Here is a 26,496-nt window from a genome sequence, read left to right as displayed (position 1 = left end):
TGTTTAATAATTAACAGTGCAAAGAATTCAGCTCTAGACAGAGCAAATATTCTTTGTGATGAGAGCTGGTTATAATTGATCATGAAGTAAATGCTTGTCTGCCCAGAGCGTGGCCTCTGGTGAACACATATGGAGCAAATAGATGCCATAGCTTCAGTACTGGAGGTTCCATCGAGGCACCAAGATGACAACACTCGCTATATTAACGAAGCAGAACTAGATGACAGACAAGAGAGCGCATCGTTTTTATGTTTATGCTTAAAGTATCCATGCCAATTCAATACTCCATATCCCTTTTTTCTCTAAACGAACACCAGGGTACACACTTTAGAAACGTGGCCATAATTCTTTCTGGTATTTTGTTTTCCTTTTCACCCTGCATTGCTGTTTGCTTTTCTTTTTTTTTTTTTGGTTCTTACCTTTACTCTTCTTTATTACTCCACCAGTGGAAAGGGAAATGGTGTCTGAAGACAGTTGTGATGAAACGATAACCAGTAATACAATATTTCCGTAGCATAAGACATTTCAGGAGGGGCACAGGGGACAGGGGAGCTGGAGTCTGGTGGTCTGTTGGGTGGATAAAGTGACCAGGGCGTGAGGTGTGTGACACTGTTTGGAATTACTGGGGAATATAAAGAACTGTGGTCTGTAACAGGTTCAGAAAAGGGGCATAAAGAATTATTAAGTTGAATGCTGAAGGCCAAACCAAAGATTTATTGTATATTTGTACATATTAGGCTTTGACTTGCAAATTTCTCTGAGTCTTGAAAAACACCCACTAAAAGGGTAGTGATCCAAACAGGAGTGGACTCTGAGGAGTTTGTGGGACTCACATGTGGCAGGGGGAGGGGCATGAGAAGAAACACAGTGAACAGATGAATGAGCTCACTGTGATTTGTCAGTGGCTCACCGCAGAGTTTTCATTAAGGTCAGCCAGTATTAAGGTTCAATTAACAATCAGTTATCATCCATGAGATCAATCTTGCTCTAAAATTTCTCTCAATACAATTAAACAGTACAATTAACCAACTGTCAGGGGAACAGTCTCAGTCTCTATTGTTATTATCACCCTTGAGTCCTTGCATACTTTTTAAGCCTAGCGAGAAACCTTTAAACTAAAGCACTTTATTATATTGAAAAAAAGGCATGGGCTGGCTCCTTTTGAGCCAGAGATTCCCAAGTGATGATGACAGCTGTCACTGATGGAAGTCTACTGTGTTTCAAAAACTGCATTAGACATTGTATATATAGTTTCCCTCTTAGCTCACAGTAGCCCAAGGAAATGGACATTATTTTTCCCATTTAATAGTTTGATATTATCTGGATCTGAAAAGGATGATATGTTTCATAATAGTAAAACCAGCATGTGACAGATGGGAACTTTCCACAACGCCCTGGTCATGTCCAGTCAATAAGCATCTATTAAAGCACTAGACGGTATAACATCTGTTAACAGTTCACAGGTTAGAGACTGTGAAGAATGTAAAAAAAGTACAAATAGTTTATAGGGAAATCAGGATACACATGCATGAAGAACCAATCTAAGTTAAATTTAAAAAACTGAAAGAAAAAAATAAGCCAAAAACCTATGACATTCATTTTTGTGTATTTGGCACAAAGTGTCTGAATTATTGAACAAATGAATGAAATCAGTCAACCATTGACCAACTGCTAGGTTGTATGGTGCTGGCTCAATGAACTAAGTCTAGTGAAGGAAAGCTCATTATGGACTTGGGTGGTAGCAAGATTTCCTGAATGAGATGAGGTCTGAGCTGGGTCTGGAAGAATTAAAAACACTGGAATTATCAAGGACTGAATACAGGAAATATTACAGGGAATACAGGATAATACAGGGAATAATACAGGAATAATACAGGAATAATAATACAGGGAATACAGGAAACAGGCACACATGACCCCTTCCCTGTCCAGGGTCCCCTTCTGCAGCACCAGCCCCGCCTCCCGCCACTGTTCCCTCTCAGCCTTTTTGCCTGAGCTCATCTGCTCCACTCCCTTGTTTGAGTTCTGTTCCAGCTAGTTCTCAGAATGTCTTGAAGCTGGCATTGATTTTGCGAAGGCATCTCTGGATTAACCAGGAACGCCTCTGGCCTTTAGTGGAGAGTGGAAAGATAGTGTTTGTCCTATGGATGATTCTAGGCTTTTGTAAGCAAGGTAATAAATTATTCTTAAATCATGATGAGTATCTCCCATTAAATCACGATGAGTATCTCCCATTCCCAAACAGCTGTGAAGGGGGCTTCCCATGGGAATTCTGGCATTTGGGAGACCCTCCTGAGTCTTGCTGAAAGTCATTCCTAGCAGGCCACGGAACAACTTTTCAACTACCCTTGTGCCTCTGCCCCAAAGTCAAGGCCAATGTAAAACACACCCTCTCAGACTTTGGTGACAAGGGCTCAACACAGAACCCAAGGTTCCCCCCACACACTGAGGTCTTGTTTCCCATCTTCCCACGCAGGTTTCCTGAATCCTGTCCAGCTTCTGTCAAGAGATTCCTGGAACAAACGTCACTTTGTTCTTTATCTCATGACAAGTGAAGAACTGCCCTGCATCGGAGTCATGAATTGGTTCAGTTTTTCAAAAGCTCCATACCTCCAAATGTGGACTAAGATTGTTAAGACTGTGGTAACCCTCATATGACTGACTGCTTTTTTCACTCTGAAAAATCTCCCAGTACCCTATCATTGTGCTAAAGTCGTATCCTCTTTGATTCTGTTTTTCAGGAACAATATGAGACACTTGGAGCTGTGCTCAGCAGCAGAAACTGCTTTTCCAAACATAGCTCACTTCAGGAGTAAAAAGAGTGGTTTCCCTTTTTTACAGGTTGGGAGACAGCTTCTGTTTTGTTACTGCTTGTGAGCCAGCAGTGCCGTCCTCGATAGAAAAGATGTGTTGCCACCCCGATGTCTCAAGAGAAAGACAGCTGTAAACCCTGTAAAAATATAGTGCTTTGTGTTTCCAAAATAGTGTTCCAACCCATCAGTGCAAGGAAGCTCACAGAAGATCCTGAGAAATAAGTAGAAGAACCAGGATAGAGTAGGAAAGTTTACCCAGTGGGAGGAGAGTCAGGTGGAGGGGCCAATCCCGTGGTGGGAAATATGTTTTGAGATTCTGGGGCCAGTCTTTAACAAAAGACTTTCTTGTGAGGGCTGACGAGTTTTTTCCTCTGGGATTTAAAACACCTGGGTCTACGAATCCAAAATTTTCATAGCAAAAGTCTTGCCTTTTTTATATATATATAATATTAAAAAACAAAACAAAACCCTGTCATAGGAACAGAATAGTAATGTAGGAAGAGGCTACACAGATTTGAAGGAAATATTTTTGGGTACTAAGATCAGAGCATTTACTTGTGTTGGTTATAGAACTCTGGCTAATTTTCACTTCCTGTCTGGAGTATTATTTCCTGGTAAAAGTGTGGAGGGGGGTGGGGCGGGGGAAGTCCCAGGCCTTGATAGGCCTGTTTCCCCTGAAGTTTCCAGATTGCCCACACGGAAGCGTCAGTGTGTGCCAGCCCTCCACTGAAGAAGGAGCAGGTTCAAGACCTGGCGCTGTGCAGACGAGTGGCACTGCTCCCAGAACTGTCGTCCAATAAAGAGCCATTGTGGGATCTGACCCCTTCGATGCGCTGGACAAATGACTCAAATGAAAAGCACAATGCTTGTGAGTGGAACCAGAAACTTGAATGGAGTGGTAATCACTTCCTTAGTGTGGATCACATCATTGTTCATGTAACTTCATTCTGTAATTCAGTCCTTGCCTCGTGGAGTAGTACAGATTTCCATTCACCGGTTGATAAGTGGGAATGATTACTGTGGTAACCATTAAGCGACACAGGGATACAGGTGACTAGCGCTGGTGGGGAAGGGGAGTGGAAAATGGCTAGGGGAGGTGCAAAGGGGTTAGTGTTCATCAGGAAGACACAAAACATCTACATATGTGATCGATACAAACTGCTGTTCAGCTATTGGGAAACTGGAGACTGCATCTGGATTCAAATCAGGCCTAGGGATTAAAAGTAGCTATGGTTTCTATGTGAGAATGAGGTCAGATGCATCAACAGAACCAGGGATAGGGGTAAAGGTCCAGGCTAAAACTGTGAGGCTGACACCCAATTGTTGAGCTTTGGGTCCTACAGACTGGATGTCTAGTGCTTAAATCCAAATACTGAGGGCCAGAAGGAACAGGGTGCTAAGCCATACTTTCCATCTGGGTGACCTGGAGAATATCTTTACACAACAGCCAACCTTACTGCGAACAAAAACAAAACAAACCAGAAATCCCCTACCCAGATGCTGCTCTCAGCTAAGTTTTCTCAAATGAATCAGTAGGAGGACACAGTTGACTTGGACACCAACAGACCAAATGAGAACTGCTTTTCAGCTGGACCACCTTACCATACTCCACATGCCTCAGTTTTAGGAGCAGGTGTTTCTATCTCTGAGCCAGTTATATTTGTCACCTAATCAGTTTTGACCAGAAACACGGTCAATCCCAAATAAGCCTCTTTCCTTCTTGGATCCTTACTGATATTGGTCACTTGGTCCACTTCTTTTCTGACACATATAGCTATCAACAGATGTATCTATACACCAGTTCCATTTTAATAAAAACACCCACCCTAAAATATGAATAGAAATAATAAAATAAAAACATCCCCAGTATCTGTAAAAGGATGCAAACATTTCAACGAAAAGTCCATTTGATTCAACGTCCAATTTTTGTTCTTCATTCATCGGATTTGACCAGGACAGGCTCCACCTCCCTAAGTGGTCTACAATGACAACAGGTTATTTTAAATGTGCGTCAGTTGTTTCTTTCAAATTATATTATGCCTCGGTAACAGGCAGCCTGTATCTGGCAGAAAATACAAGTAAATCTTTCTTCCAGTAACCCAGCATTAAATTCCCCCATGTTATCAACTAACCAGAATTAAGCAAAATGATGGATTTGAGACACACGAACTCCTCTCCCTGGAGATTCATCATGCGAAATCGAGATGACGTAGCCAGCAACATGTCAAAGATCTCCACCATCCCCTCTACACATTTTCCCTGGTTCCTATGAAGACACAGAAAATAAAAAGAAAAAACAAGTATTAAAGCACAGATAAACTTTCAGATCCATGATAAGGTTCACATTCAAAAAAATCTACTGGCTCCAAATCTGCCACAAAAAACTACAGCCCCTTCTCTTCATGGAGCATGAACATTCATTTGAATTCTAGAAGGCAAAACCAACAAAAAAAGGTTTTCCATCAATGAAACATTTCATTTCAAATTCTTAGAAGAGACATACTGTTCAATTCCAAAATATGCCATGTTAAATACAGAGTTCTTCAAAGAGAACACAGGCAGTAACTTTTCTGACGTCGGCCATAGCAACTGGTTTTCTAGATAGGTCCCCTGAAGCAAGGGAAACAAAAGCAAAAATAAACTAGTGGGACTACATCAAAATAAAAGCTTCTGCGCAGCAAAGGAAACAATCAGCAGAACTAAATGACAACCTGTTGAATGGGCGAAGATATTTACAAATGACATATCCAATAAATATAAAGAACTTATAAAATTCAACAACCAAAAAACGAATACAATTAAGAAATGGGTAGAAGACATGAACAGACATTTCTCCAAAGACATACAGATGACATACAGACCTGAGAAGATACTAAATAAACATCACTCATCCTCACAGAAATGCAAATAAAAACTACAAGATATCACCTCACACCCATCAGCATAGCTAAAACAAACAACACAGGAAACAATAGATGTTGGTGAGGATGTATAGAAAAAGGAACACTCATGCACTGTTGATGGGACTGCAAACTGGTGCAGCCTCTGTGGGAGCAGTATGGGGGTTCCTCAGTAAGTTAAAAATAGGCCTGCCCTGAGATCTAACAATTGCACTTTTGGGCATTTACCCAAAGAATTCAAAAGCACTAATTCAAAGGGCTATTTGCACCCCTATTTTTATAGCAACATTACTTACAGTAGCCAAGATATAGAAGCAGCCCAGGCGTCCATCAGTTGATGAATGGATAAAGAAATGGTACATATAAACAATGGAATATTATTCAGCAATGAAAAAGAATGGAATCTAGCCATTTGCAGCAACATGCATGAAGTGACATGAATTATACTGACATTCCCTCAGTATAATGCTGAGTGAAATAAGTCAGTCAGAGAAAGACAAGTACCATGTGATTTCACACACACGTGGAATTTCAGAAACAAAACAAATAAGCAAAGGGAAAAAAAAGAGACAAACCAAGAAACAGACTCATAACCATAGTGAACAGATGGTTTCCAGAGGGGAGGCGGGTGAGGGGGACGGGTAAAATAGGTGATGGGGATTTAGGAGTGCACTGTCACGATGAGCACTGGGTGATGTACACAAGTGTTGAATCACTATATCATATACCTGAAACTAATGTAACACTCTGCTGACTAATTGGAACTTAAAAAGAATTAAAAAATATTTCTTCAACTTATGGGTAATCAAAAATGACTAAGATTCGGGTAAATGATTTTTCTAAGTGTTTATTGATTTGCTACTGTATTATAGGCATTGTGCTAGTTACGGGAATAAAAGGAGGGCCTCTGCTCTCAATATGCTCATAACCTTAAAATAATATAGTCGGGTCTAACAGCTTGTATAAAGTGCTTTTGAAATACAGGAGAAAGTATAGCTGGGAACTGTGGCTGGATGAGAACCATTTATGTTGCCATAGGTGGCATTTGAGTTGATAGTTTAAGAAATGTAGGCTTTCCTCAACAGGAGTGTGAAACATCACTGGAAGAGAGTCTTAAACATGGAAAGGATGAGCAGAGTGAAGGAACACAGACCAGTGTGCTAGAGGTATGAAAGAGCTAAGAGATTAATCTGGGGAAGCAGGAAAAGGTCAGGTGACCAAGGATGTCCTACATTGTAAGAAATTTAGGCTTTTTCCCTGTACAACAGAGCCTTGGCATGGAGGGTTTGACATTAGTAGTTGCAACTATTAATTGAGCAAACCTGAAGGTTTGTAATATATAATATTTAAAAAAGAAAGTATTAGTATCTTTTTTATACGGTTGATGCAGAAATTAAATGAGATCGTACATATGACAGGAATCTGTGCATGTTTTTGTTCACAAGCTGGATTTGGGGCATGTTGTCTTTGAGGGGGACAAGAAGAATTTAAAATATCCTACGCTGGGGCACCTGGGTGGCTCAGTGAGTTAAGCGTCCAAATCTTGCTTTTGGCTCAGGTCACGATCTCATGGTTCATGAGATCAAGCCCCACTTCAGGTTCTGTGCTGACAGCACAGAGCCTGCTTGGGATTCTCTCTCTCTCTCTCTCTCTCTCTCTCTCTCTCTCTCTCTCCCCTGCTTGTGAGCACTCTCTTTCTCTTTCTCTCAAAATAAACATTTGCAAAAATAAAATAAAGTATCCTATGCATATGTAAACATATATTTGTGAAAAAATAATAATATAAAACATGAACAGTAAGCACATTGTCCACCACCTCGTTGTATTTTTTATTAACGTGTTTTGGAGTTTTTCATCAACTGTTTTTAACAGCTGCATAACTGTTTTTAACAGTATATGTTTTTCACTGAACAAAGCACTATCTTTTTTTTTTTTTACCACTTCTTTGTTGGTTGACATTTCATTTGACTTCAAGTATTTTGCTATTACAAACATTTCATGCAAAAACTATTCTTATGTTTGTCTTCAGACACAGGTACAAATAGCTATAGAAAAATTTCTAGAAGTAGAATTGCTAGATCAGAGGACTCATGCATTTTTAATATTGATGAATAGTTCAATCATTGCTTCCAAAAAGTGTGTACCAACAGGCTTTTGCTAGAAGAATATATCAGTTTAAACTCCTTTTCTGGGAGGTCTGCTCTTATCCTTTGCTGATATTTTTCTGTTAGGTTATTAGTCATTTTCACATCAATTCTTAAGTGCCCTTTATATCTTATAGTAATTAGCCTTTTGTTCTGTGTATGTTCAATCCTTTTCTAATGGTGTGTCATGTTTTTCTTTTGTTTTATTTTTTCTGGTGTTTTCTTCTGCAAAATATTTAATTATTACATAATTGACTTACCAACCTTGTTTAGAAAAGTAGGTCTTGCTTGAAAATGTCATTTCCCTTCCAATAACATATAAAAAATTATCTTATGTTTCCTTCTAGTACAGCTCCATGTTTTTTAAGTCTTTCATCATCTGGGATTTATTTTTTGCAACAACCATACTTAAGTATAGTCACATGTCATATCATTCACTCATGTGAAGGTGCATCTCGGTGGCACAATTAAGCATCCAACCTTGGCTCAGGTCGTGATCTCACAGTGCATGAGTTGGAGGTCGACGTTGGGCTCTGCGTTGACAGCTCAGAGCCTGGTCCAGCTGACTTTGGATTCGGTCTCCCTTTCTCTCTCTATTCCTACCCCACTTGTGCTCTTGCTCTCTCAAAAATAAATTAATAAGCATTAAAAAAAATAAAGTATACAACTCAATTGATTTTATTATATTCACAGAGCTGTGAATTGCTTAGGATTTACTTTGTGTAAGACATGAGACAAAGACTCAGCTTAGTATTTGTCCCAGGCAACTAGTTAGTTTTAACACCATTTATGTGACAAACCATCTCTTTATATATGAGTTGAAATATGCTAGGCACTTTCAATAAATTCATTTACTTTTTACAACTGCCCTCTAAGGTTATTATTTTTGCCATTGTCCAAATGAGGGAATTGGGACTCAAAACTGTTAAGTCAAACCATACTACCTACCACCAGAAGGAAGAATTCCAACAGTATTTTCTTCGTCTTTCTTTCTTGCTCTACTTTAATTCATTCAAAAAGATTTACCGAGGGCCCATTATACACCAGGCCTTGTGTTAGACATTTGGGTACAGAGAAGAAAGACATGGATCTTGTTCATAAAGGTGTCCCAGGGACAGGGACAAGGGACAAGACAGACAAGGTGTAAGACCATGGAATACATTCCCCCAGAAAAGGTAGAGAAAGAAAGTCTTATGACTAATGGCAGCCCCCCCACCAAGTTTAACCCCACCAATACTGAAGAAATGGCCATAGTCTTCTCCAATAAAGGTAAGTGGGGTCTTATGTAAAGTGTATATCATGGTATGTGGTACATCGTAGCAGCTATATTTAATTATTACAATCATATATGCAGATAAATACAGCCACAGATGTTAAGGGAGAGGTTGGCCTTTTTGACTCAAGTATCCAGAAAACAATTACCACAGTGCATGTTGGTTTTACTGCCATATCCGGCTTCGTGGAAGCTCTACCAAAGCAGAGGGGAATCTCTGTGTTGCTAAACAGGGGGATGAGATAGTGGTCACAACCAAAGGGTGACTTGGCCTTAAGGAGGGACAGCACACTAGAAGGGAGTTTTTCTTGTCCTGTAGTCAAAAAAAAATTTTTTTATAAGCAGCACATTTTCTTTCTAGTGAAAAAATAAACAAGGATAGGGGAAAATGTTCGGAGGATGAAGCTTTAAAAATAACAACTCACAGCCAAAATAGAGAAATGTTCCTTTCTCAGTATAAAGTCTCTGTTTACTTAACAGACTGCATGCCGGCAGGGGAGGAACTCTCAGTGTGGGAGGGAGCCTGTGCTCACCTGCTGTGAGCAAAAGTTCAGTGCAGAAACTGAGAAAGTGGAGCCCCAGCAGTTCTCTTTCTTCTGGTCCCTTCTCAACAGTCTCCCACATTTTCCCCACACGATGCTCGTTCTTATCCCCTCCGGCCAGAGTGGACCCCTCTCAGCCTCTTCTTACCGGATATCCTGTCAATTCTAACCAGCAGTTCTCACCTGCCCAGGTCCACTGCTTGCTCTGCACATACCATAGGAACCATAGCCAGAGCCCCAACAAGGACACAGACCCACAGCTGTCAATTCCTTTCTCGTTCTGTGTGTGTGTGTGTGTGTGTGTGCGCGTGAGTGTGTGTGTGTGCGTGCGTGTGTGTGTGTGTGTGTGTGTGTGTGTGTTCCTATAGAGGATGTGGAGGGAGCAGACATTAAGTATAAAGCATTGAAACATTATGATAAGAAGACCCTGGGGCTGACCTTCCACGCAAACAAAAGTGCTTCTTAACTTTGAGGGCTCCTGGGGGGATATGCAATCCAGTGAAGCTGCAATTTTCTAAGCAGTGCTGTAAGAGTCTTGAAGAACTCGAAGCTGATGCCTCTATAAGAATAAACTCACTGTCCTTTCAATGGGAAAAACTCGCTTGTTTGAAACACTTCAGCGATTCTGCTCTTTGTGTAATAAATTAAAAATATGTGCTTTGATGGCCCTGAAGATGTTTCTGGTATATCACTAGAATGCTGTCCTCTTGGAGATAACTGCCTGGTTGTGTGGCATGCATGAATCTCCATGAGCATTGCTGGCACAGGTGAAAAGGCTGGTGATGTGAGCTAGTGAGCTGATGATGTGTCCCTTTCAGATCAGGTACAAACCTATGTGGACTTTAAAGGTTAGACAGACACCTGTTGTCTGCCGAACACAAAGGAACACTTTATTGTCCACTGAAGTCATTACATGCTGGGGTCAGGGCTTCATTTTCCAAGTCCTGCTGAAATACTGTCTACTAACCTTAAGGAACCAATCAGACTAGAGCATTTAACTCAATTTCAGAGGGGACAGATGAATCAATAGCACCAGAAATGGGTGATTATAAGAATCTGGAGGTAAAGTTGCCACAATAAGAGAAAATTAGGCTAAATCCATGAGCTGCTCGTGAGACAGAGAAACACATAGGGTAAGGACCAACATTTATTTTTAAGGGAAACACAACATCAGTCATAAATCAGCAGCAGTTTACCAAGCAGACCAACCCATGACCCCCACTGTGAGATGTGACAGCTGTGACAATGAACTCCTCCACCCATTACATCAATCTCTGTTCAGAGCACCTCAGAATCCCCTCGTGGGGAAACCTTGTTCTGTACTTTACCGTCTTTAGATATGGTCCATCTGCACTTAAGTAGTGGGAGAAGGAACTTGAAAGAACATTTGCTTACGGTATGTCCTGGAAGTTTATCCTTTATAGAAATGAAAGCCTATTTCTACATGCAAAACAAAGAATCCTAATGCATGTAGGCAGATCAAACCTGCACTTGTATATCAGACAAAAGGTTAGTATCCAAAATCTATAAAGAACTTACCAAACTCAACACCTGAGAAACAAATAATCCAGTGAAGAAATGGGCAGAAGACATGAATAGAAAATTTTCCAGAGAAGACATCCAGATGGCCAACAAGCACATGAAAAGATGCTCAATGTCACTCCTCATCAGGGAAATACAAATCAAACCCACCATGAGATACCACCTCACACTGGTCAGAGTGGCTAAAACAAACAACTCGGGAAACAACAGATATTGGTGAGGATGTGGAGAAACGGGAACCCTCTTGTACTGTTGGTGGGAATGCAAACTGGTGCAGCCACTCTGGAAAACAGTGTGAAGGTTCCTCAAAAAATTAAAAATAGAATTACCCTATGACCCAGCAATAACACTACTAGGAATTCATCCAAATGATACAGGTGTACTGACTCATAGGGGCACATGTACCCCAATGTTTATAGCAGCACTCTCAACAATAGCCAAATTATGGAAAGAGTCCAAACGTCCATCAACTGATAAATGGATAAAGATGTGGTATAAAGGTATATATACAATGGAATACTAGTTGGCAGTGAGAAAGAATAAAATCTTGCCATTTGCAACAACGTGGAGGGAACTGAAGGGTATTATGCTAAGTGAAATAAGTCAGTCTGAGAAAGATATCATATGTTTTCACTCATATGTAAAATTTGAGAAACTTAATAGAAGACCATGGGAGAAGGGAAGGGGAAAAATAGTTTCAAAGAGAGTGAGGAAAGCCTTAAGAGATGCTTAAATACAGAGAACAAACTGAGGGTTGATGGGGGGGAGGGGGAAATAGGCAATGGGCATTGAGGAGGGCACTTGTTGGGATGAGCACTGGGTGTTGTACATAAGCGATGAATCATGGGAATCTATTCCCAAAGCCAAGAGCACAGTGTATACACTATATGTTAGCTAGATTGACAATAAATTATACTTGAAAATATTAAAAACAATAAACTAATCTTACAAAATGTAGTTACCTCATAGCCTCTCTTTGTATGAGAAGACACTGATGGAAAAAGAAAACCAGGGAGATCAACATAAGACATTTAATTAAGTTGTCCTGCAAACAAAGGGCAATATGAGTAGAAAAAGATTACAAATTAAGGTGCTGTTGAAAATCAATAGTAGTAGGTTTTGTTGTATTTAAAGAGTTTCTATATCTTTGATGCCACAAAATCTCTCAGCATATGCTCTGAAATGCCATGACTCCATAAATATTTGTATGATCAAGAGGATTACATACACAACTCTTTGGCATGTGGAACAAAATGCTGAAGACAGAAAATTATAAGCAATATATCTTGAAAGATGCAAAATGTGAATGGCTGTATCTCACAGCTTATTACTTGAGATGAGGGTGGTTAAGACTTTGGTGTCTGACTGCCAGGGTTCAAATCCTGGTGCATCTGTTTACCAATTATGTGACCTTGAACCGATTACATAAGCTGTGTGCCTGAATGAGCACATAGACAGACTCACCCACATTGGACGTAAGTTGAACAAGAAATAAGTACTCCATTGGGATGTGGTAGCTGTTTGATCCAGCAGGTTTGCCCGTGTGGATCAATAAAGAAATAGTACCGGAAATGAGGCAGTGCCATAAGAAACGTTTGCTCCCTTGGTGCCATCTTCCTTGGTAGGTGACTTTCCCTTGCAGGGACCCAAGATCCTTCTGACCTCTAGTTCTGCCCTGTCCAGGTCCTTGAAATGTTCTTCATTTGCACAGTTTTTGGGGAAAGGGCTGGGGTGGGCACAGAATGTGCATTGGCAGGAAGTGCTGTGAAAACCGGATGGCTCACGCAAAGGACAAGCTTTTCACCCCTCACTTCACATATGGCCAAAAAGAATAGTGGGAAGAAAGAACCTCCTAGAAGGTGAAGTCAGAGTACACAGAGAACAATGGAAAGCTCCTTTTCCCTACAGAACAGATTCAGGGACTCAAAGAACTTTCAGGATCCTTCCCATAGAAGCCTTCCCTCATTCTGCCCAGTAGGATTTCACAACTGCTATGAAAGAGTGATACTGACTATTCCCCCTTCCCTTTTTTCTCAGTGGGAGCTTTAACTGCAGTTACTTTGCCCTTACTCCAACACTGGATATTAAGTGTATTTGTGGGGTGAGGCTGCCAAACTAGGAGTCACATCCATGCTTGATGGAGTGGACTGCACATCACTGAAAAATCTTTCAGCTGATGGACTTAGGGTGGGTACAGCGATAGCTACAACGTTGAACCATTTCCCTAGGGGAAGAGCAGTGTGTCCTCTACGTGTGGGAGAAATGGATATGTGCTAACCAGAAGTGAAGACTGACAAAGACTGACTGATGTATTCACCAAAATGCATTTCCTTTTCTCCTGCATTTCCCCCTAGACAACATTTCCCAGCCTCCCTTGTACTTAAGACTGGCCATGTGCCTGGATTCTGCCTAATGAAAAGCGCGTGGAAATAATGTACATCACTTCTGTGATGAAAGAGTGAAAAATCAGGTGTGCCTTTCCTAGTCCTTCTCCTCAGTCTACTGCCCAAATGAAGAGCATCTCCAGGACCCAAGTAGAATCAAAAGTTGGAAGGATTCTGGTCTCTGAATGAGAAGATCACCTATCAAGATGCCTACACCGGACTTGAGTAAGAAATAAACTTTTGTGTGTTGAACAGCTGAAATTTTAGGGATATCTGTGGCAACTGTTAGCCTGAACTCCATGATAGAGGATAGATGCAGGAGTCTGACTACTCCTGCCCCAGCACACTCTTGACACACTGACACACAAGCACATTTAGAATACAAAAATATACTTACCTTCTGTAGACATGGCTACTGACTGATCAAAGGGATATAAGAAATATACTCTACGGCACCTTGCTTTATAGATTCTAATCACTTCCAACTGACATGATTAGGAAAGATGTCAATGAGTCTATGGCACTTGATGTAGGTCTCCAAGGATAGATTGAGTAGGAGGAAGAAAATCGCAGGCAGATTAACTGGAATCAATAAAATTTGACAGGCGGGAGTAATGGCAGAGTCATGAGGAATCCAGCTGGTAGAGTTTGGTGTTTATAAGGAGAGAAACGGGGCGCCTGGGTGGCGCAGTCGGTTGGCGTCTGACTTCAGCCAGGTCACGATCTCGCGGTCTGTGAGTTCGAGCCCCGCGTCGGGCTCTGGGCTGATGGCTCAGAGCCTGGAGCCTGTTTCCGATTCTGTGTCTCCCTCTCTCTCTGCCCCTCCCCCGTTCATGCTCTGTCTCTCTCTGTCCCAAAAATAAATAAACGTTGAAAAAAAAAATTAAAAAAAAAAAAAAAAAAAAAGAACTTACAATCTACTTAGGAGGCAGATAGTTAAAAAGAAAAAGAAAAAAAGGAATAATTTGATACAGTTGTGATTCGTGGCATGAAGAAGGAAGAAAACTAGGTGTTCGGGGAATGAAGAACAGGGAGCCCTATGTGGGACAGAAGTCTGAGATGGCTACAGGGCGTCCTAAGAGATCTCAGAGACCTGAATGAAGCTCAGAAAAACCTCTGAGTCTAGAGATTCAGCTCTGGGGGCTGCCACTGGAGAGTGTCTGAGAGCAGAGAGAGAGGAGCAGACACCATGATGGGGAATACTGCCTGAAAGGAAGACAAGTCTGCAGGAGACACACGAGAGGACCAGTGCGGAAGATGGAAGAGAACCAGGGAGGAAGATGTGAAGAAGTACCGAACAATCTCTACATATTGGGTCAAGGAAGACAAGCATGGGTTTGGGCCAGATCAAGATGGTATCCTGGCCTTTTCTAGCAGTGCTGAGTAGCCTGGGGCTGAATGGGAAATAAGTAGATGGTGGATAGGCACTGAAGTAAGCAAACTGACTCTTTAAGGATGGAGAAAAGTTGAGGGGACAGAGATTCTAGAGGGTAGTTTGCAGTGACTGATTATGGGGCTTAAGATGGACCAGGAGGAAAATAAAATCAGAAAACTGTTTGTAATCAAGAATAGGAGGTGTTAAGTATCAAAGACAAAGAATAGGTCCAGTAGGAAGAAGGGATAGTGGAAGCAGGAGCTACAGAGACTATATCCTGGAGAGTGAGCTTCCAATTTAAGATGTTGCTGGTGGTAGCGTTTCCAGTGAGTGGCATATACGAAAGGAGAGACGAAACCGAATAGCTGGAATGTAGAACCTTAAGAACACTGAGACCAATGCCCCTGTCATTATAACAAAGCACAGTATTAAGTAGCTGATTAAGAATTGACAAAAGATCTGTTTTAAAAAATTTCTCAGGGCTGGGGCACCTGGGTGGCTCAGTTAAGTGTCCAGCTCTTGATTTCGGCTCAGGTCACAACCTCACAGTTCGTGAGTTCGATCCCCACATCAGGCTCTGTGCTGATGGTGCCAATAGTGTGGAGCCTGCTTGGGATTCTCTCTCTCTCTCTCTCTCTCTCTCTCTCTCTCTCCCTCTCCCTCTCCCTCTCCCTCTCCCTCTCCCTCTCCCTCTCCCTCTCCCCCCGCCTTTGCTCCATGTGCTCTCTCTCTCTCAAAATAAATAAACTTTAAAAATATCTTTTAAAGAATAAAAAAATAAAAATCTCCTGGAACTCATTTGTTTCTGACTCTTCGAAGACCTCCCAAGTGTAAGGTCTTTTCCTTGTAAGACTACTCCAAACAAATGCAGTGACCTGAAGACTCCCAGAATAGGCACCACAAATTCTCTAAGAGGAAGGCTTATTTCTCTCATGCCCAGCCTTCCCTCTGCCCACCTGTCAACATGTAAACCTCGTGGTGTTTGGCCAAATTCCGTGCTTTATATGTTAGTGTCCTTTATCACATGCTATATTTCAAGGCAAATGAGCTAAAACATGATAATAACTAGCAAAAGATGCCACTCCTTTCAAGAAGGGTACCGTTTAGGCAGAGAATTATAGGGGGATAAAATGGAACAAAAACCAATATGGCAAATCTTAAGAATATGGCCAGAAGACCATCCTCTTAGAGTTATTCTGAAAAATGGAGCTAAACACCATGTTGTCTGACTCAGAGAAGGATTAGATTTCAAGGGGAAATGGATTTGGGTCCATTTCCTTGAGAAGAGTTGCTATGAGACTGAGAGCCAGCATTCTCTTCACTGAGTGTTTGAGGGATAAATGCACAGAGCAATTTAGCAGCATTTCAGAAATGTAAAGTTCTCAGAAGCCACATTCCAAGTGAAGCAGATCTTGCTGAAGAAGTTGGGATGTGTGAGTCTAAAAAGAACGCTTTGAGCCCTCTGCTTCTCTTAGCTTAAATCCATATATGGCTTTGTTGCTGTTGCTGTTTTCATTTTATGTTATTTTTTTATTTTTTTTTTTTTATAAATTTTTTTTCAACGTTTATTTATTTTTGGGACAGAGAGAGACAGAGCATGAACGGGGGAGGAGCAGAGAGAGAGGGAGACACAGAATCGGAAACAGGCTCCAGGCTCCGAGCCATCAGCCCAGAGCCTGATGCGGGGCTCGAACTCACGGACCGCAAGATCGTGACCTGGCTGAAGTCGGACACTTAACCGACTGCGCCACCCAGGCGCCCCGCTGTTTTCATTTTAAACATAACCAAACAACACTGGTGCCCAGGAAATGGACTTCCAATGAGAGGAGGGAAAAGCCCAAAAAATTCTTTCAGCATAAAGAAGACCAGTCTTGTTTAAATCAAAGAAGGGTATTTCTCTCAGGCAGTGTCCTTGGGAGATTTTTACCTCAAGGTAAAAAATGATGACTTACGTATGGAAGAGGCTGCTATAGTTACGAGGCCACCCACACTTCATACCCAATCCCTTCCAGAATGAAAGCCCTACCCATGCCCCCTACTCATGCCCCGACACAGGGCCTGGGGACTCTCATTCCCTCCTCCTCTATTTTTATATCTGTCTCCAGGGGTGGGCTCCAGCTTTGCAAAATTTGTTGTGAGCCCCCCTTTCAAACCTGGTGCCAGGGTACAGGTAATTGATACACCTATTACTCACCCAGAAGGATTCAGACTCTTTTTTCTCATGCCAGTGCAAATGGTTGTCATGAAAATCACACAGGAAACATTAGCTTGACCCCTCCTGAGAGACGTGTCCAGATATTAGCTTCTGACACTTAGTCACCTCACGTCCATTTATCTTTATTAAGCTATCTGTCATACAGGAGTAAGACTCTAAGTAACTCTTTGCTATTTACTTTTCCCACATCAGGAGGCCAACAGGCAAAACAGTTTTTAAGCCAAGAGATATTTTCTAATAAATAGAACACACCCTAACATGTTCTCTTTTCCTATACTTTTGGGTGCTAAAGTGGCGAGAAAGGAGGTTAGAGTTGGTGATCACAGAGGCTTCTGTCAGAATGTGAAAAACACACTTCTAGGTTTGAATGATTTGTCAAAGGAAGATGGAATTCTATACTTTTAGATAATGATCCACTCAAGTTTGCTTGTTCAGTGTGTACAGTTTAAAAGCTAAAGCAGGTCCCCAGAGGAAAATACTCCAATGGCTGTGTCTACTCAAACACCCAGCTGAAAAGAGATTCAATCGATCTTTTTTTTTTTTTTTTAATTTTTTTTTTCAACGTTTATTTATTTTTTTGGGACAGAGAGAGAGACAGAGCATGAACGGGGGAGGGGCAGAGAGAGAGGGAGACACAGAATCGGAAACAGGCTCCAGGCTCTGAGCCATCAGCCCAGAGCCTGACGCGGGGCTCGAACTCACGGACCGCGAGATCGTGACCTGGCTGAAGTCGGACGCTTAACCGACTGCGCCACCCAGGCGCCCCTCAATCGATCTTTTAAGATACCTATAATCAAGTACATAAAACATAAAGAAGAATGCCTCGGTTATTCATTTTTCATTTGGATGTTTTGGAATTATACAAACAAGTAAATAGGTAGTTTTTCTCCACTGTACTTAGAGGAGCAGATTCTGTTAATGGGAGTGAAGGTAAACGAGCGAACAGAGAGAGCGCCACCATGCTTGGATGTGAGAACAGGGTTTCTACTTTTGATAAGCCATTCATTGTTTCTCCATAAAGAAAATACAATCAACACCTCATGTCTTCATTAACTCCATTTTAGTTGTGCGCTATTTTTTTTTTGAGTCCATTGTATACGTCAGTCTGTGTTAGACCCTAAAAATTCAAAGATCAATTTTATTCATAAATATTTATGGAGTCAGAATCTACCTACTGTTGTAGGCACTGAGTTGTGTTGGGGGTAAAACAGTGAGCACAACATTGCCCTACTGCAGTATCCAGTTTAATATTGTAGACAGATATGAAACACACACACACACACACACACACACACACACATACACACACAACAACAACAGAATAAAATAAAACTATTAACTGCAACAAGTTCCAAGAAGGAAGAGTATGGGGTCTAATGAGAGTATAACAAGGGAAGTATGATAGGTAAGGGGAATGTGGGTGTCAGTGAAGGCCTCTTTGAGGACATGACATTTAATCTGGAATTCAAAGAACCAGGAGTTAGACGGGACAAAAACTGGCAAGAGTGTACCAAAGAGAGAGACTTGTGTTTAGGTTTTAGAAGCAAGAGAATGCTTGATGAGTTTGAGAAACTAAGAGTAGGTCAACATCCTGAAACTCTGGAACTCGGTGGTCCCAGGCACAAGTGGTCCTGGGTGAGACTGAAGAAGCAAACACAAAAACTGGGCCTCAGGCTTTGCTCAGCAAGGTGGTCTTCATCCCCAGGCCAAAAGAGGGCACAGCACTTTCATGAGAATTCCTGAAAGAATTTAAGAGAAGGGTGACCAAAGATAAGACTCACAGGGGGAATATTCCCTCAAGTCTCTACAGCAAGAAGAAAACAAAATTCATATTTATTAACCTGGTCGTCCCAGTTACAAAAGTTCTCGTGCACACAAAAACCAAACAAAATACACCACAGTCAGTCATGGCCATTGAAGTGCCTGAAGAAAACACAATTCTTTTCTTTCCCTCTTTTTTTTTTTTTTTTTTTTTTTTTTTGATATGAAACCTTCATCTATTCTCTATCCTTTAAGACAAATGGCACATATCTGGTACAGAGTGTTGGAATTCCAATAACTAAAACAATGGCCTAGAATTCTCACAGGGATTCTAGTTACTCATCCATTTGGGATTTATCCCAAGCACTATGCAAGTTAGTCTAAGTCCCTAAACTTGCCTGAAGCTTCCACTCGAGTGGTGGAATCAGATAACAAATAAATATAGACAAAATAATCTTGGATTGTGATAAGTGCTTTCAGGAATTAAAACAAGGAATGGCAGGTGAATTGGTAGAGGGCCACCTTATGTAGCTTAGACGGGTCCTTGAGGAGGTCACATGGAACTGAGGCCTGAGATGTTTTGAGGCAATCCAGACTCCATTTTTAGAAGAGAAATGTTTCGTGTTTTTCATTAGGATAAGAAATAGAACAAGGTAGTTATTTTAATGGTTGTTTTCAAGGTTAGGAAATACTGTTCTGGCTTTGAAATCCAATTAAGACCAACAAACGCATGCCCTTTTGCCAAACAATCCAAGAAATTTGGATTAATAAAGTAGAATCAGAAGTGACCTGAGCACCACCTTCCTCTTGGAATCTTAGCCTTTTCATACTAAAATTATAACTGCAGGGGCGCCTGGGTGGCGCAGTCAGTTAAGCGTCCGACTTCAGCCAGGTCACGATCTCGCGGTCCGTGAGTTCGAGCCCCGCGTCGGGCTCTGGGCTGATGGCTCAGAGCCTGGAGCCTGTTTCCGATTCTGTGTCTCCCTCTCTCTCTGCCCCTCCCCTGTTCATGCTCTGTCTCTCTCTGTTCCAAAAAATAAATAAATGTTGAAAAAAAAAATTTAAAATTATAACTGCCACCATGAAGAGAATAACAGCTTCCCCTAAAAGCCAGTGAAACAAACGAGGCCCATGAATAGAGTTAACCAAAGCTACCAGGACTTTTTAGCTCACATTTGAAACAATCCTGCCTAGTGAATGCATCTTTCTTTAATGTTTACCGTTCTTTTGGAGTGCTTTTGTTCCCTTCGTCAACTTCTTTTATTATCGACAATCTTTGCCTCACGTAAACCATATAATTTCCACTTTCTAATAACTTCATGTAATGTTTCCGAATCTAAGTTTGAATCAAAGGAAAATTTGGACATAAACGTATCTATTTCAAGAAGGGCAAGTGATACCAAAAGCTGCTTCCAGAGTGGTGAAGGCAGTGGATATGTATCTGCCGAGTTATTGGCAGCTGTTTCTCGTAGCTCTTGCATTTAGGTGCTCAGAGAAGTGGATTTTTACATTTTTCTCTGGGTTTTGCTAAAATCTGAGAAAGGTAGCCACCGTGCACTGGGCTGCAATTGGTAGCATCACGTAACCAGTGCTGCACCAGGAAAGGCAGATCTGTGTTCTCGGCCCCCCTCCGTCAGTAAATGGCTGTGCAAATCACAGCCCCTTTCTGCGATTCCATTTGGGCAAATGTGGGCAAATCGCTTCCCCTTTCTGCAATTCCATTTCTTCATCCGTAAGCAAGGAGGCCGGAACCCATCAATGGCATTCAAACCATTCTTAAAAGTGGTATCCTGATTAAATAATATATGCGATTCTCCAATTATAAAACAGAATAAAGCGCCTCTGCTTTGGGAGAACTGTGAGCATGTCCCAGAGACCCACTCGTACCTTCCTCCAAGGCCACCTCTTAGCCATCTCCTTGGAAAGACCCACGGAAGACCAGTTTGAAGAGCACCACCCTAAGTTTTAAAAGCTATTTCCGTTCTTAAATAATGATGCAGTGACTTTGTAAGTGCAGATAAGGTAAGTCCCCAAAATAACACCTCATAGAATCAACGTTACCTAGACTTACTAACATCTGCAAAGAAGGTAAAAGCATTTACTCACTCTCTTTCATTACTTAGCTCCACTTTCGGTGACGAAACTTCTTAAGATACGGTTACTCTTTTCTTGGCGCCAACGGAATCTCACACATTAGGCCATGATGCAATTTAGCTCCGCTATCAATCCAAACAATAGGAACAGAGTCACAATATCTCTTCTCACTGTGTGCTAACAAGCACGGTCTAAGCACTTGACATCCACTCATCGAATCCTTATCAAATTCCATGAAAAGGATATTATGATTACAGAAAAAGAAATTGAAGCATGGAAAAGTCAAGTGACTGCCCCAAGTCACAGGTAGTTCATAGCCAATCTGCAGTCTGGCTCCAGAGCCTGGGCTCTCAGACATCATACACAACGGCCCCTCCACAACCATCCAGCTGAGCTTGCGTTCGTGTGCCTTCACTCTCTTTTGTGCCCTCTCCCGGGCTGAACCCTCCTTCTCTCCGGGAGCCTCGTCACACACGCATCTGTGGATCTGAACACGAGGGTGGAGAACCGTGGCCTGGTTGATCTCCACGCTACTGCTGTGCTGAGACTTTAAAGATTCCTACAACTCTCTTCTCAACAGGTTCCAAGGTGGGATTAATGATCAAGTGCGCCGTGCCTGTCCTGGAACTGAGACACGGAAGCTCGGCCCCAGATTCATGGATTGAAGACTCCACAGCACTTCTTCCTGCACCCTGGGAGTGAACCATACATTTGCCCACAGTAAATAACCCTATGCTTTGCCATCTACTAATTCCTGTGCCACTTTTCCCAAAATTAGGCCTGGACTATGTGTGCACCTACAGACACACCGCTTCTTCCCCTCATTTGGTATTTGTCTACTTTTTATGGACACATGAAGCCTTATATAGTCATGTAATGTCCTTTTCCCCTCAATAGATTATAGACATTCGGAAGACAGGGTTGTATTTTATTTACCTCTATATTCCTAATGCGTAGGAAAATATTGATGTTAATAATCAGCACCACTTATTTATGGTACAGTGAGAAAGCAATGGAATTGGAGTAAGGAGTCTAGATTCCTGCCACTGGCTAGCCTTGCGATCGTAAGCAGATACCTTAACGGCTGTAAATCATATTTTCCAGAAGGGAAGATGAACATTATAATGTCTATCTTGATATCCTCAAAGAGCTGTCCTAAGGATAAGTGAGAGAATGTGTGGGATAGCACATTATAAAGCATGATCATGACACATAATGTAGAATCATCATCACACTGAAGACTTACCCTTTTTTTCTAGAAGGGTTGATGTTGAGGCCTTTTTTAAGCAATGCGATCTAACAGAGGGAAAGGTCATGAATGCTTATTAGAAACTGAAATGAAAATTAAGAAAATTTCACTGAGTTTCATTAACAGCAAGGCTCAACATCATCTATGTGACTTCAAAGGCCATATGAACCTGTTCTACTCGGAGCAGAGTCATATATACTGACATTTTCAGGAAAGAAATGAAGACGATCTATGTGTCATTTATGGGTAAATGTGTCTTTCTCATCATCCTTACCATAAAGGGCAACATTCTGGCCTTCGGTTTGTTGTTCATTTGTTTTTATGATATCTCCCTCTCTTTCATTTTCTCTTTCCCCTTATTAAATATTTCCAAAGCTTCAGGCCACAGTACACGCAGAAATTATATCTTTAGTCTAACAGAATAACACTAAACTGGGCCAATGCCATTACTCTAAGTTACCAAAAACTTCTTTAAGAAACTAAAGTAGGGACTGAAGTATAATCCTATCATCTCATCAGTGGTTGGCACTATAGCGTTTGTTCTGGAAACAAGTGGTAAACAAAACTTGAGCCCATCCTTGGGCTTTTAGAAAAACATTTTTATCCTTTTTCCCCTACCCAATGTATTCCCAAGGACTCCATGCTGCACTCTGACCTCCCAGGCCTCAAGGATGGCTAAAATTGATTCTGAACCAAGGTAAACAGGGTTCCTCCCAAGGGCTTGGAGAGCTCCAGTCTGCAGAAAGCTAATGAAGCCCTTGAACTAGCATGCTTCTCTTCTACCCACACTTTATTGAAATGCTTTTGAGTCTTATTGTGTTGTAATTACATACTATAGAAAACTCAACCAACATCTATTTCAAGGATTGGGCCCATGACTCTTACTAAAACATTTCAATTCCATTTTCCTGAGCATACGATCTCTAAATGCATCTGTGAGGGCCCTCCACATGTATTTTCATTTCACATTTCAGAAAACTTAAAATGATGCAGGTTCCTGACTTTGCTGATGATGGATGTAAAGAGAATGATGCTGTGGGCAGTTCAGATTGTTCTCTTTCTTTACTATAGTTTCAGTGTAATATTTGATTCACACAAAAGAATTTTAACAATATCTATGTTTTGTAAAGCATAATAAAAAAAGAATAGCCATTTATCTACAACCTACCTTCTTTTTATTTTCTTTATAAACCCTGTTAATTGTAGAGGGATCAATTTTATCAATATTTCTTTCACAGCTAGTAATTTTTGCCTCATTTTTCCAGACATAATTTCCAACCCTGAGATAGACATTTTCTTAATTTTCTTATAAAAATTCTACCTTTGTCTCTCAATTAAGTCCTTCATTCATCTGGAATTAATTTTTTCACATGTTATGAATGAGGATCAGATTTGTTTATTTATTTTTCTATATTGGTACCCAGTTGTTCCAGGACCATTACTGAAATTGTTCTTCTTTTCCCTTAAAATCTCAATGTTCTCTCTCTCATAGGTCAGTTGTTCATAAATGTCAGTTTCTGAGCTCTCTTTCCTATTCCATCAGCCAATGTGCTTATTTCTATGCCATACCACATTGTCTTAAATATAATAGCCTTATGACGTTGTAGCTTAGTTATTAGAGGTTTTTTTACCCAACTTCCCCACTTTAATTTCAGCCTTCAAAAGCATTTAGGCTAACTGGGTCTTTGACTTTTACCACATATATTTTACAATAAACCCAGAATTATGATTGGAAATGCACTGAAGTTATAGATCAATTTGTGGTGAATTGATACATTTTCAATAATGAAACTTCCTAGCCATAAACATAGTATAGCTTTCTTTTTAATGCTTTATATTCTCAATGTCTTTTAATAGAGGTACCTAACTGTCTCTAAAGAGCTCCTGCATGGGGCGCCTGGGTGGCGCAGTTGGTTAAGCGTCCGACTTCAGCCAGGTCACGATCTCGCCGTCTGTGAGTTCGAGCCTCGCGTCAGGCTCTGGGCTGATGGCTCGGAGCCTGGAGCCTGTTTCCGATTCTGTGTCTCCCTCTCTCTCTGCCCCTCCCCCGTTCATGCTCTGTCTCTCTCTGTCCCAAAAATAAATAAACGTTGAAAAAAAAAATTTTTTTTTAAAAATAAAGAGCTCCTGCCATTTCGTTATTAAATTCATTCCAAAATACATTATAGTTTTTATTACTACTATAAAAAGGATATATAATTTATAAATTATTCTAAATATATATAAGTATGTAATATTTAATTATATATGTATAATATATTACGTATATATTTTAATTTTGTGTTTGTTGCTAATGTAAAGAAATAGATTTGTATGTTGATTAACTGGACCTTATAAACATTCTTCTGGAATTGAATATCAGAAAGATAACAAGGCAAGTTCCTATCTCAGACTGTTTTAAACTGGATGTATCAAGTCTGTCTAAATTGCTCATGGTAAAAAACAAAAACCTGGGATTTTTTATTTTATGGGATGCAGCTGCTAACAAATGGAACCTAATCTCATAGGCTTTTTTTCTTCATGACTAACAAAATACAGAAACTGAGTAGCATGGGCCATCTTTAGCTTGGATCCTTTGCTAGGTGTTAGTAAAAACCTGGTGTGTTGAGACCTATGATTCACTGGGGTCTGTGACAATTCAGCTCTTGGAGGTACTGCTATCCACAGAATAAACGAAAACTGTAGCTCTATATTTCAGAACTAAAAATACTGAAGACAATGCTAAAAGCTTTGAGTAGATGCACATATCATAAACAGAAAATACAGAAATGATATGGTCAAGCAACAGAAACAAAACAAGAACTGAGACATTTTAGAAATAAATCTGACAATCGAGGGAAAACATTGAGAAACAGACTAGATCAGACAGGACATAACAGCAAATGGGCTGTATGGGCAGCATGATGTGGGGGACAAAGGATGCAAAGATAAAGAGTGAAGGAAAAGAGTAAAAGGATTGAACAGAAAGCCACAAATAGGAACTAGGGGTAAAAAGTATCCTTTGTGTGTTTAAATGGGCCCCTAAAGAAGTAAACCAAAACAATGTAGCTAAACCATTATTTAAAACTATAAATTAAGAAAGTCAAGGAGTAAAAGAAGATTTCAGTCTATGTATTCAAAAGCCACACCAGGTACCCAGGAAAATTGACTGAAAATGGTCAGCAAAGATATATATAGCTTCATAAGATTACTAAAAATTTAAGTCCATGGGGGGAGAAAACTGTAGCATTCAGACAGCATCCAAATCACTAATAAGGAAAAGAAAACCAGACTGCCATCCAACTTCTTGCCAGCAACATTTCACACTAGAAAACAATGGAGCAATCATTTAAAAATACTTGAGGAAAAATGTGAGCCAAAGACTTTATATATAGCCAAACTTTCCACATAAAGGACACAGAAAAACAATTATAAGCATTTTAAAACTAAAAAAAGTGTCCTCTTGAACCTTTCCTGATAAATGAGGCCCCAGACAACCCAAACGGAAAGATTAGAAAACCTTCAGCGTATGGTCTGAGAGTGGTCATTAAATATGTTAATGATAGAGTTAACGATAAAAATTGGGGTTAGGTGTTACAAAAAAAGCATCTAAGTATCATAAGTTCTAACAGTGTATAAAAATACAAATGATGAAAAGAAGATGAAAAGGGAAGAGTTATAGGCATTATTAGCTAATAATTACCTCATAGGTATTAGGTAAATAAGTTCATAATATCTGTAAAGCTTAAGTATATGTAACACTACAAAGTTTAACACTAAAATAATCCTAGCGGCTAAAAACTTGGACCATGGTTGAGGATGTTAAATTGCTAGCTAATTTCACTACTGCTCAAAGTAGCAAATAAACAGTTTCTAAAGGAAGAACTGACTAAATATATACAAATCTAACAACCAAAAACAAACATGCAAAAGACCTAACAACAAAAGAAAATAGACAAAAATAGCAAAGAGACCTTTTAATATGTGGGAAACATAAAATAACAGAACTCAGAATTTGAATCAAATATAGAGGTTGCATCAATAAATATACATTGGCTTTACTCATCTATTAAAAATATTCCCAGCTTGACTGTTAAAGTAAAATCCAATTATTATGGAGTAAAATCCAATCTAATTTACTATTTAAAATCCAACTTATATAGACTCTATAAAATAGAGACCTAAAGCAAAGATAGTCAGGTATTAAAAATCAAGAATGAAAATA

The 26,496-nt window shown here is 40.4% G+C and overlaps 1 protein-coding gene across 11 annotated transcripts in view; it reads right to left on the bottom strand.

Moving 5' to 3' along the window:
- The window catches only part of ESR1 (estrogen receptor 1), a 450,613-nt gene that overhangs the window by 30,770 nt on the left and 393,347 nt on the right, over positions 1–26,496 (bottom strand). For all 11 annotated transcript variants that reach the window (XM_086708141.1, XM_086708139.1, XM_086708138.1 and 8 more), the window contains one exon: positions 4,946–5,079. In XM_086708141.1, the coding sequence (XP_086564267.1) occupies positions 4,946–5,079 (134 nt within the window). The remainder of the gene's footprint in view (positions 1–4,945; positions 5,080–26,496) is intronic.

Source organism: Puma concolor, chromosome B2 (assembly GCF_028749965.1).
Source record: "Puma concolor isolate L17-30 chromosome B2, mPumCon1.1.hap2, whole genome shotgun sequence".
Lineage (NCBI taxonomy): Eukaryota > Metazoa > Chordata > Mammalia > Carnivora > Felidae > Puma > Puma concolor.
This window is presented reverse-complemented; position numbering and strand designations above follow the sequence as displayed.